The sequence below is a fragment of the Phoenix dactylifera genome, chromosome 11, assembly GCF_051530095.1.
Source record: "Phoenix dactylifera cultivar Ajwa chromosome 11, Ajwa_hap1_PhDact_Kaust_v1.1, whole genome shotgun sequence".
NCBI classification, from domain to species: domain Eukaryota; kingdom Viridiplantae; phylum Streptophyta; class Magnoliopsida; order Arecales; family Arecaceae; genus Phoenix; species Phoenix dactylifera.
This window is the reverse complement of record NC_143200.1, coordinates 17,368,672-17,383,297: the sequence shown is the minus strand read 5'-3', so window position 1 is coordinate 17,383,297 and position 14,626 is coordinate 17,368,672. Positions and strand designations below refer to the sequence as shown.

The following is a 14,626-nucleotide window of genomic DNA, read 5'->3' as shown; positions in this document are numbered from 1 at the left end:
CGGGAGGTCTCCTACTCGGATTGGCTCGCCAACGTGGTCCTGATGAAGAAATCGAATGGGAAGTGGCGCATGTGCGTGGATTACACCGACTTGAACAGAGCCTGCCCGAAGGACAGTTTTCCACTTTCCAATATGGACCAGCTCGTCGACTCCACCTCGGGACATGAGCTGCTAACCTTCATGGACGCCTTCTCGGGATATAACCAAATCCGAATGGCGCCTGAGGACGAGGAGAAGACGATTTTCATCACCGATAAGGGCACCTATTGCTACAAGGTGATGCCGTTTGGATTGAATAATGCGGGGGCTACATACCAAAGACTGGTCAGCCGAATCTTCAAAGATCAAATAGGCCGAAACATGGAGGTCTATGTGGACGACATGCTGGTGAAGAGCCGAACAGCAGAACACCATGTGGCTGACCTTGATGAAACATTCTCCAAGCTTAGGGAGTACCAGATGAAATTGAATCATGCAAAGTGCGCGTTCGGAGTCACCTCGGGCAAATTCCTGGGCTAGTAACACAACGGGGAATCGAAGCAAACCCCGAGAAGATTCAAGCGCTACAAGAGATGGTGCCTCCAAAGACGGTCAAAGAGGTGCAGCGGCTCACTGGGCGGGTCGCAACCTTGGGGAGGTTTGTCTCCAGGTCGGCCGAGGGCGGCCTCCCATTCTTCAAGATCCTCAAGCGACCAAAGAACTTCCTGTGGTCGGAGTATTGCCAGCAGGCCTTTGAAGAGCTCAGGTGCCTTCTGGCCTCTCCCCCGCTACTCACTAAGCCTCGGCAAGGCGAAGTTCTTTATTTATATATGGCCGTCTCCCCGGTCGCAGTGAGCTCAGCCCTGGTCCGGGAAGAGGACAAGCTCCAGAAGCCAGTCTACTATACCAGCCGGGTCCTCAGGGATGCTGAGATCCGATATTCTAAGCTTGAGAAGACAATTTTTGCTCTGATCATTTCAGCTCGGAGACTCCGGCCCTATTTTCAAGCCCATACTATAGCCATACTGACCGACCAGCCTATGAAGCAAATACTGCAGAGGTCGGACCGCGCCGGGAGGATTGCCAAATGGGCGGTTGAGCTCAGGGAGTTCGACCTTGAATATCGGCCCAGGCCAGCTATTAAAGCTCAAGCACTCGCCGATTTCATCGTGGAGTGCACTTTGCCAGACGACCCCGAGCTGCCACTCGCGCCAACAGAGGAAACCCCGATGCCGCCATGGGTCCTATATGTGGACGGCTCCTCGACCTCGGGGGGTAGCGGAGCGGGACTCATCCTCACTAGCCCGGATGGGGTGGTGGCTGAGCAGGCCCTACGCTTCGAGTTTCCAGCCTCAAACAACGAGGCAGAGTACAAGCGCTCATTGCCGGGCTCAAGTTGGCAAAGGAGCTGAAGGCAGAAGACCTAAAGGTCTTCAGTGACTCCCAACTAGTAGTGAGCCAGGTCCAGGGAGATTCCGAAGCAAAGGAGCCATCAATGCATAAATATCTTCAAAAGGTGCGGGAACTTATATCCGCCCTAGGCTCCTTTAGCATCCAGCATATCCCCAGAATGGAGAACCTCAGGGCTGACCAACTGTTAAAGCTGGTGACCTCTCGCATGAGTGAGCTCTCCAAGGCAACGGTGCTCGAATACCTCCAAACATCCAGCATAGAAGAGCCTGAACCAACCATGTGCATCGATATCGAGCCGAGCTGGATGGACGAGCTCGTCGGCTACCTGTAAGATGGAACCCTCCCCACTGACGGGCTCGAGGCTCGCCGAATTAGGCGTTTAGCCTCCCGGTTTATATTGTATGAAGGCAAGCTTTACCGGAAATCCTTCACCTCCCCTCTCCTCAGATGCCTCCGTCCGTCAGAAGCAGACTATGCTATACGAGAGATCCATGAAGGAATATGCGGGAACCACCTGGGAGGCCGGGCGCTGGCTTATAAAATTTTGAGCCAAGGTTACTTTTGGCCCACTCTCCAAAAGAACACTGCAGACTTTGTCCGAAGGTGCGACCGATGTCAGCGGAATGCCAATATCCAGCGCTGACCCTCGACCCCGCTGACCTCGATTATCGCCTCCTGGCCATTCGCCCAATGGGGGATTGACATCCTAGGGCCTTTCCCCCTAGCTGCCGGGCAAAGAAAGTTTCTGGTCGTCTCCATTGACTACTTCACCAAATGGGTCGAGGCTGAGCCCGTAACCCGGATCACCAAGCAGAAGATGCGGAACTTCGTCTGGAAGTCAATAATCTGCAGATTCGGGCTCCCCCACATTCTCATATCTGACAACGGTCGCCAGTTCGACAACATCCGTTTCAGGAAGTTCTGCTCCGAGCTCGGCATCGACAACCGTTTCACCTCGGTCGCCCACCTCCAAACAAATGGAGAAATCGAGGTAACAAATCGCACCATTTTGCAGGGGCTCAAGGCCAAGCTCGATCGGTCCAAAGGACAGTGGGTCGAGGATTTATACAACGTTCTCTGGGCTTACCGGACTATGTTCCGATTACCCACTGGCGAGACCCCCTTCAACCTGGCATACGGGACGGAGGCTGTTATCCCGCTGGAAATCGGCCTCCCATGCTCGAGGGTGGAGCACTACGATGCCGACTCCACCTCTTCTCGGCTCAGGAATAACTTGGACCTCGTTGAAGAAACACGAGAGGTCGCCCGAATCCGCATGGCAAGGTACCAGCAGAAAACGACCCAGTACTACAACTCCAGAGTCAAGCCCAAGCTCTTCAAGGTAAGGGACCTCGTCCTCAGGAGAGCCGAAGCTTCTCAGCCCACCGAGCGAGGAAAACTCGCCCCAAACTGGGAAGGACCGTACCGAATCGTCCGAGTACAACGACCCGGAGCATACAAATTGGAGTCTCTCGAAGGAACCCCTATTCCACGAAGTTGGAATTCCGAGAATCTACGGATGTATTATCAGTAAAACCCTAAGGGGTCCCTGGTGATCAGGAATATGAATCCCGTCTCCTCCTTACAATGATTTACCTCCTCATAATGATTATGTTATGTCTCTCCTAATATTGGGACATTTGTGATCCTCAGATTTCTCGACTAAGTTCGGGATGCCCCGTGAGTCGACCGTAGAGTCTCAAACTTCCTCGACCTCGGGAAGCACCACTAGATCGACGGCGAGCCCAAGCTCCCTCGGCCTCATGCTCGAAACCCCGACTAAGTTCGGGATGCCCCGTGTGTCGACCGTAGAGTCCCAAACTCCCTCGATCTTGGGAAGCGTCGCAGGTCGACAGTGCATTCCCAGACCCCTCGACCTTGCGTACGATTCCTCGACTAAGTTCGGGATGCCCCGTGTGTCGACCGTAGAGTTCCAAACTCCCTCGACCTCGGAAAGCGGCGCAGGTCGACAGTGCGTTCCCAGACCCCTCGACCTGGCGCACGATTCCTCGACTAAGTTCGGGATGCCCCGTGAGTCGACCGTAGAGTCTCAAACTTTCTCGACCTCGGAAAGTGCCACTAGGTCGACGGCGAGCCCAAGCTCCCTCGGCCTCATGCTCGAAACCCCGACTAAGTTCGGGATGCCCCGTGTGTCGATCGTAGAGTTCCAAACTCCCTCGATCTCGGAAAGCGTCGCAGGTCGACAGTGCGTTCCCAGACCCCTCGACCTTGCGTACGATTCCTCGACTAAGTTCGGAATGCCCCGTGTGTCGACCGTAGAGTCCCAAACTCCCTCGACCTCGGAAAGCGTCGCAGGTCGACAGTGCGTTCCCAGACCCCTCAACCTGGCGCACGATTCCTCGACTAAGTTCGGGATGCCCCGTATGTCGATCGTAGAGTCCCAAACTCCCTCGACCTCGGGAAGCGTCGTAGGTCGACAGTGCGTTCCCAGACCCCTCGACCTGGCGCACGATTCCTCGACTAAGGTCGGGATGCCCCGTGTGTCGACCATAGAGTCCCAAACTCTCTCAACCTCGGAAAGCGTCGCAGGTCGACAGTGCGTTCCCAGACCCCTCGACCTGGCGCACGATTCCTCGACTAAGGTCGGGATGCCCCGTGTGTCGACCGTAGAGTCTCAAATTCCTTCGACCTCGGGAAGCGCCACTAGGTCGACGGCGAGCCCAAGCTCCCTCGACCTCATGCTCGATTCCTCGACCAAGGTTGAGATGCCCCTTGGGTCGACCATAGAATCTCGAACTTCCTCGACTACAAGAAGCGCAATTAAGTCGGTAGCGAGCTCGAGCTCCCCCGACCTCATGTTCAATCCTTCAACTAAAGTTGAAACACTCCGCATACCGACCGCGGAGTCTCAAGCTCCCACAGCTTCGGGATAAAATATGGGAAAGAACCTGCGTGGTCGCCGTCAGCGCCCGACCCCTGCAGCGAAGTAGCACCTGCACGGCCGCCCGAAGACTTCGATAATAAGGTCGTATCTTCGCGAGCCCTCTGACTTGCAGGCATGCTCGGGGTAAACGTCGCCTCAACAGGAATGCGTCATCCCCCCCCCCCCCCCGCCCCGCTCAGCTAGCGCAAAAATACCGCCGCACAAGGATCTCGCCAAGGCGATTGGCTAAGGAACATCCCGAGACCGATCGTAGAAGGGAGTCACTCTTTTCAAATCGAGATGATCGATTCCAATGAAGTGAAAGGTACGACCTAACTCGGTACCTAGATTGTTATTCGTCTACGTTACATAATGATCGGCGAAATTCCGACCAAGCTCAGAACCAGAAAGCATGAAAATTCAACCTTGGCCTCATGGGACCTTTTCGGAGCCCAGCCTTGAAGCTTTAACAAGCTTATCCCAAAAGCCGAGCCTGAAGACTCGGCAAAAATTTTTGAAGGACGAACCTAAATGTCCAATGTTAGTACAGAACCTCCTTGGAGCCCAACTTTGAACCTTCGGCAGGCTTACCCCGAAAGCTGAGCCTAAGGACTCGGCTAAATCCCTTAGAAAGAAGATTTAAACGCTTAAGCGGAACTCCTGTGAAAGCCGAGCTAAATGCTTCGGCGACCTGGAAGCCGAGCCCGAGGGCTTAGCAGATCTCTCCTCGGAGGAAAACTAAGGGGCTTAGCGAGACCCCCTCAATGCCCGAGCTCAAAGACTTAGCAAATTTCCCTAAAAATCTGAACTTGAAGCTTAAATTTACTAAGGCCAAGCCTGACAACCCGGCAAGAGTAATTGGAACCTAAGTCAGTCGACTGAGCTTGAGCACTTAGGAGGATTTGTCAGGAATAATTTAGTTCTCACAATCAAGGTATAAACCCACTTACTACATGGAAGGAAGAGAAAGATAGACATGAAGTTGCGAAAAGGAATTCCTTCATTAATAAAGGCCTAAGGGCCGAATACAAGATTATGGTCCGGTCACATTTAAAGGCCGAACCAGTTTACAAAAAGACAACAGAAAGAAAAGCTATGTCCTAGGAAGCGGCGGCTCCTTCCGTGTCGGCCTCGGGATCATCTACAATAATGATTCGAGGGTCTTCGGCGGACGTCGGCTCGGGGCCCCCGCGGCGACCTCGGTGGACGGCTCGCCGGCGGCCTCCAGAGCGCCCTCATGGACCTCCCCCGGAGGAACCTCCAAGGTCGCCTGCTCGGTTGCTTCAGCTCCGGCCTCGGCGGCCTCAGGCTCGGAGACTTGTCCCCCGACCTCGGCTTCGGCAGTTTCCTCCTCGTCCTCTAATTCGGAAGGCAGATCGAACTCATCGCCGAATCCTTTTCTTGGCCGGATCCCTCATAGATCGTACTGGGGGCAGTACCGGGCCATTTGTCTTCGAAAATTCTCGAAGCCCCGGAGGAACCCGTCCACGGTCTTCTCCTCCAACATGTCGCGGAACTCCTCTGACTCTTTAAAGAGCTCCACGGCATTTTCGGCCTGTTCGAGCGCCCTCTTATCTCGGGCCTCGAGTTGCTCGACTTTAAGGCGGAGAACCCCGCCCTCGTACTTGTACCCGGCGGATTTGGAGCAAGCCTCAGCGAGACGTGCCTCGGAGGCGCGCAACTCCGACCTTGTCAGAGCATGCGCACCCCGCTCCTCCTCGAGCTCGTCAACCATCGCCCGCCGCCCGGCTTCAGTAGCCTCTCGCTGCGCCACAGCTTTCGCCAGCGCGGCCTCAAGCTCGGCGATCCTTTTTTTGGCCGGCTCTAGTTGCCTGTAAAGCCGCCGAGACTCCTCCTGGCATTCCGAAGCGATGAACACCAGGGTATCAACTTCGTGGATATGCTGCAGGAAAAGCAACTATAAGTAAAGGCGAAAGAAACGCTGATAGTTAAGGGTAAAATGAGGAGATGACTTGCCCGAGCTGTGTTGCAATAGGTCTGGTCGACGATTTCCTCCAGTGTGAAGGCCCGGAATTTAGCCCGGTCAGCTGGAAGCATGGCGTGGTGGAATACCTCGCGTGCGACATCACCGTCTCGGAAAGCCGAGCTCCCCTCAGGTATTGGGGATTCCGGCTCGGCCGACTCCCTCCTGTCGGCCCCCGAAGAGCTCGGCCCAGCCAAGCTCACGACAACGGGGCGGGGTGCGCTCGGGACCCCGGGGCCCCTGCTTGGCTCGGGCCTCGAGCGTCGCAAGCGGATGACCGGCCTACCCGCCCGCTGAGAAACGGGGGAAGGACAGGTCGGGAACGTCGAGCCAGACGCCCCCACAGATCCCGAGCTCACATGCTCGGCGGTCGGAGCTTGCCCATGGGCAACTGCCGAGACTCTGGCCTCAGAATCCCTCACCTCGGCAGGGGCAGAAGTAGAGGCCGACTTGGACTTCTTCCGGGGCTTGGGAACAGCCCCGCCGGCTTCGGCTTCCCGCTTCTTCAGCCGAGAGAAGAGGGATGTGTTGCTGGTCGACATGTGGGGAATGTCTGAAACAAAGGAATTCTTCTAAGTATCAATCCAACATCGTAAGAACAAAGGGAAGAAACAAGCAAGGTAAAAACTAAAAAATGAAGGAGCAGCACAACTGCCCTTACCCTCGGGGCACGCCGAGCTCTGGCCGACCTCTACCAGAGCTTCCTCGGTCAGAAGCTCGGTCAGGAGGATGTCCCTCCCAAGGCTTCGTAGGGCATCAAAAGCCCTCTGCTCGTCCACCGAAAGACTGTTGAGCCTATTTAGGGCCTTTAGCCCGGGATGCCCCCACCTCGGATCGAACCCCCACGAGAGCTCGGAAGAAAAAAAGAAAAATCTCCCCTTCCACTCATGAATTGAGGAAGGGGCACCTCGGAAGAGCGACATACCGCTCCTCCAGGCAAAATACAACCATTCTACATCCGCCGGGTTCGTTTTTAACATAAAACACCGGCGGAAGACGTTCACCGAGGTCGGAATCCTGTGCGCCAGGCAGAGGGATACAAACCCGACGATAGTCCTCCATGAGTTTGGAGTAAGCTGCGCCGGGACGAGCTGGTACTCCACCAGCAGGTCATTCACAAACTCATGGAGCGGGAACCGCAGGCCGGCCTAGAGCGTATCAATATACACCCCGATCCGACCTGGCGGAGGCCTAGTCACCCGGCCTTCCGACCCTGCGAGTTCAAGATGGAACCCAGGTCGGAAGAAGAATCGGGAATGAACTAGCTCCAGTTCCTCCTCGGTTAGGGAAGACCCGACTTCACCGGGACCGAAACCCATCCCGCAAGAAAGAAGAAGAAGGAAGAAAGGAGCAAAAAACGAAAACAAAGAAAGGAAAAGAGACGGGAATTCAAAGAAAAATCCCTCCGAGCTAATGTGGGAAGACGACCTGCTAGGGGGTCACCGGGAGTGTCTCTGGTCACCGCCGGAAATCGCCTCCAAATATTGCTGGGAAGACTCAGTCGCAGTTGGGAGAAAAAAACGGCAGCAGAAACAAACAAACAAGCAGGACCTTTCTAGGGCTAAGTCGGGGGGTTTATATAGACCTCCCCAACGGTCCAGATCGGCGGGGCTCGATCCAGCCTTCCGTCCAGATCACGCCGCATGTCATCTCCAAAAGCCAGAGCAACGCATTTATTCCGAACGGACGCCTCGGATACGGGATCAAGGCGCCGTCCCATCGGATCTTGGAGCCTCATCATAAGCCCGCTATTCGAAGCAACCTCGAGGGACGAAAGGGCATCATTTCCCCTTCCCTCATTAAAGGCCTCCGAAGCGCGCGGAGCGTTGGCGTAATTTAAACCTCCATAACCCCCACCACTGCGATAAAAGCAATTACTTCCCACGTCCCAGCTCACTAGCAGCTCGGACTCGGAAGTCGGAGGGTAGTGTTGAGGGAAATACAGGTCACCCCGAAACACTTGATCAGACGACCGACCTCAAATGCCCGACACGGATGACCTGGCGCCAGACCAGGCGCCCGACCATGGATGACCTGGCACCAGACCAGGCGCCCGACCCCGGACGACCGACCTGGTGCCCGACCACGGATGACCTGGCGCCAGACCAGGCGCCCGACCCTGAACTCTCGACCTTGGAAAGCACGACCTAGAAAACGCCCGACCTGAGAAGGCATCCGATCTCTAGAAGTCAGACCTCACCAACTGTCCGCCATTGTCACGTCCTCCTACGGCCCGGTTCGGAGCCACGCCTTGGGCGGCTTACGCAACAATTAATGCGTATGGTCTCTGCAGACTTTCGGCCTACGCAATAATTAATGCGTATGGTCTCTGCAGACCTCCAGCTTACGCAACAATTAATGCGCATGGTCTCTGCAGACCTCCGGCTTACTCAACAATTAACGCGTATGGCTCCTGTTGTCTACGGATCTCCAATCCTCCACGGCAAATCAGCTCGGCTGTGATCAATCAGCCATGACAGCTCCATGATTCCGATCTCATCCTCTACGACAAAGCATTAATTCTCGTGATCGTGCATCAATTTATGTAACGTGCTCGGCCGTACGGCAACCTGGTCCCATCGCGTCACAGGTAACTCAGTACCTTACTATAAAAGAGGAATACCTCTATCATAAGAAAGCACTCTCTGAAAGAATTGTTCCTGCTCATATTCTCCCTCTGACTTAAGCATCGGAGGGCCGGCGCCGGAAACCCCGGCCACCGGCTTTTTGCAGGCACCCCATGAAGGACGCCGCTCAACGATGGATCGCCGCCCGCCAGTGTTCGCCAGAGCCCCTCCTTCTCGGCTAAGTGGTCGCCCCCGGGTCCAATTTCCAGCAACAGAAACTATCTGAGTAGTGGGGAAGAGGAAAAGCAACGGAAGACGGTGAGGAACCAGAAGCAGCCATAGGAGAACAATAGCGTGAGCTAAGGGAAGGCTCTAATATTTGATCCTTGTCCCTTATCACAACAACCTAAAGTGACATGATTATCTTTATCTTCCTCAGCAGTATCTTCGCCCTTAATATTTTCGCCGTCCCATCCCATTTATATGGAAAATGGAATTAGGATGGGGTGTGGGATTTTGAAAGAGAAAATAAAAAAAGAAGGAAGAAAAAAGAGGAGAAAACAAAGAAGGAAAGAAAGAAGAAAAGAAAGAAAGAAATGAAGGGATGGAGAAGAAAAATAGAAAGGAAGGAAAGATGGAAGAAGGGAAAGAAAGAATAAAGGAGAGAAGGAAGAAAGGGAGGAAAGAAGAAGAAGCAAAAAAAAAAAAGACAACTAGAGGAAGGAAGAATAGAAAAAAGATGAATGGAATCTATGGCATGCTTGGGGAGGAGATAGGGAGGAGGGCGAGGCAACCAGTTCTATGGACAAATTGGGCGCTATACTTATTATTCTATAAATCCTTTTCGGCCTAGAGTTTGTGCTTTACCATTTTCTTAGCTAAGAAAAACATTGGCAAGCCACTGGATTTAATGAGACAAAGGAGGGTTATGAGAAAGGAGAAGGAGAAATCAGAAAAAAGAAAAGAAGAAACAAACGAGTTGTTAGAGGACCATCTAGAGCCCAAACATCTGGGCCTAAATGAATCTCCATCTCAAATTCAAAATTTATAATCCAAAATTAATTAAAAAAAATTAATGATCGGTCGATTCTTGGACCATGCCCTAATTGTTATACCTATACACCGGTTCTATAACATCCGGTCCTCAGGCAAATCGCTTCTTAACTTTTGATCCTTGGACCGAAAATACAAGTCTATGGGCAAGAGAGGGTTTTTATTACAGCGCAGGGACCGTGAATTAAATAGCTCATGCGACTATTTTTCACCCTCTAAAAGGAACTCTGGGCTTAAGAAACCGAGTGGAACTCCTAGGTTTAAGGGGGTTTGGATGCAATCGTATTATTGTAATAAAGTAGAGGCATATGCTTATGGAGCCGAGTCAACTTCACCATCAAACATAACGTGACGCTCGGAAATTATGGTGAATAATTTATGGAAGAAGCCACATGAGCACCAGCAATTGAGACGTGGCGTGGTGTTCATTGACCTATTCTTAATTGCATGCAGGGATAATTAAAGCAGTGAGACGGCCTTCCAAGAAAGAGAAGGGTTACTAGAAGAGAAACTTGGGAAGCTTCCACCTAATAACGTGTTTGTTGGTTGTGAGACAGAGAGATCTAGTCTCCCTGATATTTAAATTTCCTCAGCACTTTGATCACATATCTCCTTCATGAAATTTTTAGTTGGACCAAGATGATGAGCTAGCATGCGCAAATATATCTATATTGTTCTTATTTCTTCTTTATTTGTCTTTGCACACGTTGGTCCATTGTTGGATTGGTTCGCTTTGGTGATGGATCTGGTCCAATCAATAAACAAAAACAGTTTCTCTTGTTTCTTCTTTATTTGTCTTTGCACATGTTGGTCCATTGTTGGATTGGTTCGCTTTGCTGATGGATCTGGTCCAATCAATAAGCAAATATAGTTTCTCTTGTTTCTTTTTTATTTGTCTTTGCACACGTTGGTCCATTGTTAGATTAGTTTGCTTTGCCGATGGATCCGATCCAACTAATAAACAAAAATAGATTTATTGCCACTGACATCAGCATTCGACACCATCATATGCTACCTAATTAATTTGCCAATTCAAACATATGGAAGAAAAGTAATGGAACCATGGGAAGCCATTGAATATTTCTTATCCTCAAATGAATATATATGTTACTTTTGATTTAATCACTTTCTGGCATATGCCAAATGATCCCATCAAACTCCCCTAGGAAGTCTGTGCATGGTTTTGGACGGTCTTTCAGTAAGTAAAAAAGTCGTGGGGACATGGATGGAAGACGTGAAAGGGACTGAAAACGTGGACTAGTTTTGAGGATAAAATGGACAAACCGAACCCCTAAGTTATATCTCGTTGGTTTAGCTTATATTTATCAATAAGTACTTGTTTACCTAACTCCATCTCTCACATATCAATAGCTACTTGTTTGCCTATCTTTGTTTATTAAAAGATAGGAATCCGTATCTCGTTGTGGGTTTTTTAGCTGCAAATATTTTGACCTACACGCACTTCATTCAATCACATGTATCTTGCTTGAAGAAAAGCAAGCGGACACCAGAAATTCTCTCACTTCATTCATCTATCAATAAATTATACAGGATGTATTCCCTGACAGCTACATATCACCGAATCATATTGAACTTTTTCTTTTTTTCTAGAAAAATGTATAACAAACTTAGTAGTCACAACTAACAATATTTTCGAGATTTTTTCGTATAATCTATGATGAAAGCAAATCTGTTAATATCTATTCAGATCCATTTTTATATCTAGATCTATAGATAAAAATTTGAGTATCTGACTAATATCCATATTTTTATCCATATTTACCAAAAAAAAATATGAATATAAATATAAATAAAATACTATCTAATCCATATATAATTCTATATAATTTTAAGTAGCCCTCACAAGTTTTTTAAAAAAATAAATAAATATATTATCATGAGCTTTTACTATCTAATTTGTATCCATATGTAATTTTATATTTATTAAATAAAATAAATATAAATATAAATATTCAGTTAGGGTTTCATCAACGTGGACCGGATAAAACGGAACCGGTAAAACTTATTCATCGTTAACCTCTACGGCTCGGTGCTATGACTCTTATCCACTACTTATCCTCCATCCGAAATTTAAGGTCCGAACATTATCCAAATAGAAATAAAAAACAGAATAAATGAGAAAATAAATAACCCAGAGAACAAATCGGGACCGAAAACGTGTGACACGTGCGAGGACTGGCCTCTCACGCGGCATCCGTAGCCATCAGCGACCGGATATACTGGATCGGAAAAAGTGGAAAAGGGATAAGGATTATAATATTATTCCTCCCAGCTCCCTCGTCCCAAGCCCACGTGGAAAACGATCAGGGACAAAATCTAAAAGAAAAATTGCGCATCCACTTTTTCTGCAGGCACCCGAAATCGGACCCCACACGTAAAAGGTGGGCCCCAGCCCAACGTTGGATGTAGACTGTGGGAATTTGATGGATTCTTAAAGTGGGTGAATTAAGTTATTCTTGTTACTAAATTGTTAAAATGGAAGAGAGAGGAAGGGGATAAGAACAAGGGTGTCGTCCGTTCTGTTTTAAGAGAACCGATAAGACCTCTCCGCCACCTTGGTCTCTGTCTCTCTCTATATAAACAAACCGGAAGGGGGCGAGTGTTGTATCTCGAGTATCTTTGGGCTGTTCGTTTGGATTTGGATGCATGGCGATTTCGATGGGGACGTTGGGATCGATCGGTGCTTCTTCGTCGGCGAGCTGGGTAGGGGGGCGGACTACCTGGGGGAGGAGGAAGGGGGCGGAGAGGGGGGTGTGGTGCTCCGCCGCCGCCGTCGGGAGCTTGAGGGAGCAGTACCGGACGCTGAGGATTGAGCCCGGCGCCTCCGAGAAGGAGGTCAAGAAGGCTTTCCGCCAGCTCGCTCTACAGGTTCGTGTTCATATTTTCTTTCCTTCCTCTGTTTTTAATGGAGAGTGCGTTTAAAGGATTAGTATAATAAATGTTATGGATTGTGGGAGATTCTCAAAAAAAATTAATTTCTATTGCCGTTCTATTGTAAGGCTAATGTCAAACGGCTATGGAATTATTTTTTTTAAATTGCATGCGAAAAGGAAGGAATTTTTGTGGAATTGTTTCTCTAATCTAATTGTTTTTTCTTTTTATTTTCGGTATCTTTCTTGGAAAGTTCATGGAAAAGGATTTTTTTTTTTTTTTTTTTGCTTTGAAATAGGAGAGAATGAGTTTAATTAAAGGGTAATAATCTATGGTATGAAAAGAAGATTTTTTTGGATTTTTTAAAAATAAATTAAATGGTTTTTTTGTTTGCAGTACCATCCGGACGTGTGCAAAGGTGGCAATTGCCGTGTCCAGTTCCACCGGATTAATGAAGCCTATGATGTAAGTATTTTCCACATTTCCCTTTTTTCCCCCCTTAAAAAGTTTATTTTCGATCTTTTAATGTGGGATCGTGAAATCAAGATCGGATGGTCTTTTCTTCTCATTGGCTGGGATTTCACCATAGATGATATTTTATCCGTTCATACCCATCATTTTTTTAAGTAAGGATAAAACAAATAAAACTTTCCATACCTTTACCTTACTCTTTTTTTTTTAAACCTGGAGCAGAAATGGCACTAAAACTTAACACAATAAAATAATTATAAAATTTATCTTTCCTTATTTTTCTCCCATTTCCATTCTGCATATTGTGTCATGGGGCTGAACATGATAATACCTTTCAGCTATATACTCTTCCCTTTAATTTTCTTCATGCAAAATATGAAAAAGTTTCTAAATCATATATACATATATATTACGGTAATCCTTGAGTAGATACAACGTTTAGGCATTGGTATCTCGAAAAGAATTATTATCGGCCATATAGAAAGCCATCTAGTTTGTTGTTCTATTAGCCTCTCTGAAAACATGTTTTACCCTAAATCTCTTGAATTTGACTGCTTGATTTAGGTAATTGTCAGCTATGACCATATTTGACTGAATTCCTCTCTTCAATGATCTCCACAGATTGTGATTAGCAGTTTGAGAGAAGCCGAGGAGGAAGGAGGCGAGCAATGGGAATCACAGGAGTGGAGCGAGGACGGCTATGGGGACGAGCCAATGAGGGGAATGTGTGACGCAAGCTGGGACTTGTGGGAGGAATGGATGGGGTGGGAGGGGGCTGGCATCAGGGACTACTCTTCCCACATCAACCCCTACATCTGAGCAATTCCCTCCTTCTGATCTTCTCTAGGCTTCCTTCATGAAGACAATGTACATAGTCTCTCTCATTTGGAATTTTCAGCAATTGTGGATGTAATATGTAAATAATTTATAATTTACACCCTCCCTACCTTTCCTAATTGTAGGGTGGGAAGGGTTTATATTATTTCAACATTTGTCCTTCACTTGTTTGATCCAATGGAGATGCAGCTTGAGGTGGGGATCCATAGTCTAATATCAACAATGGCCAGAGTAAACTTTGAGGAACACAAGCTGAAGGTTTTGATTTGTGCAAAGATTCCAAGAGAATGAATTTACAAAGTTACAATATATATTATTTTAACAAATCAGAATCTTAAATTCTTTCTTCCCACAGAAAAGTAAGTCTATCCAAATTGGGAGATCAGGTCTGGATAAAATATGGGAGTCCAACCAAGGAAAGGCATATATGGATGACTTCATGGACAAGGGTACCATGCGATTGGAGATTAATATATGTAAACCCATAAATAATTTTCTTAATAAGCGAAGTGTGATGGCTAATTCTCTCCAAAGTATTTTAAACTG

General features: G+C 48.7%; 1 protein-coding gene across 1 annotated transcript; it reads left to right on the top strand.

Moving 5' to 3' along the window:
- The first annotated feature begins 12,417 nt into the window (after positions 1-12,417).
- Positions 12,418-14,286, top strand: LOC103711017 (chaperone protein dnaJ 8, chloroplastic-like). The gene is made up of 4 exons (XM_088706995.1): positions 12,418-12,769; positions 13,169-13,237; positions 13,865-14,110; positions 14,206-14,286. The coding sequence occupies exons 1-3, from the start codon at positions 12,548-12,550 to the stop codon at positions 14,060-14,062; spliced, it is 489 nt and encodes a 162-aa protein (XP_088563121.1). The 5' UTR covers positions 12,418-12,547; the 3' UTR covers positions 14,063-14,110; positions 14,206-14,286.
- The last annotated feature ends 340 nt before the right edge of the window (positions 14,287-14,626 follow it).

Coding starts and splice junctions, on each gene's coding strand:
- LOC103711017 (XM_088706995.1), top strand. CDS start 12,548: ATGGCGATTTCGATGGGGACGTTGGGATCGATCGGTGCTTCTTCGTCG. Junction 12,770..13,168: donor TCCGCCAGCTCGCTCTACAG/GTTCGTGTTCAT, acceptor TTTTGTTTGCAG/TACCATCCGGACGTGTGCAA. Junction 13,238..13,864: donor GGATTAATGAAGCCTATGAT/GTAAGTATTTTC, acceptor TGATCTCCACAG/ATTGTGATTAGCAGTTTGAG.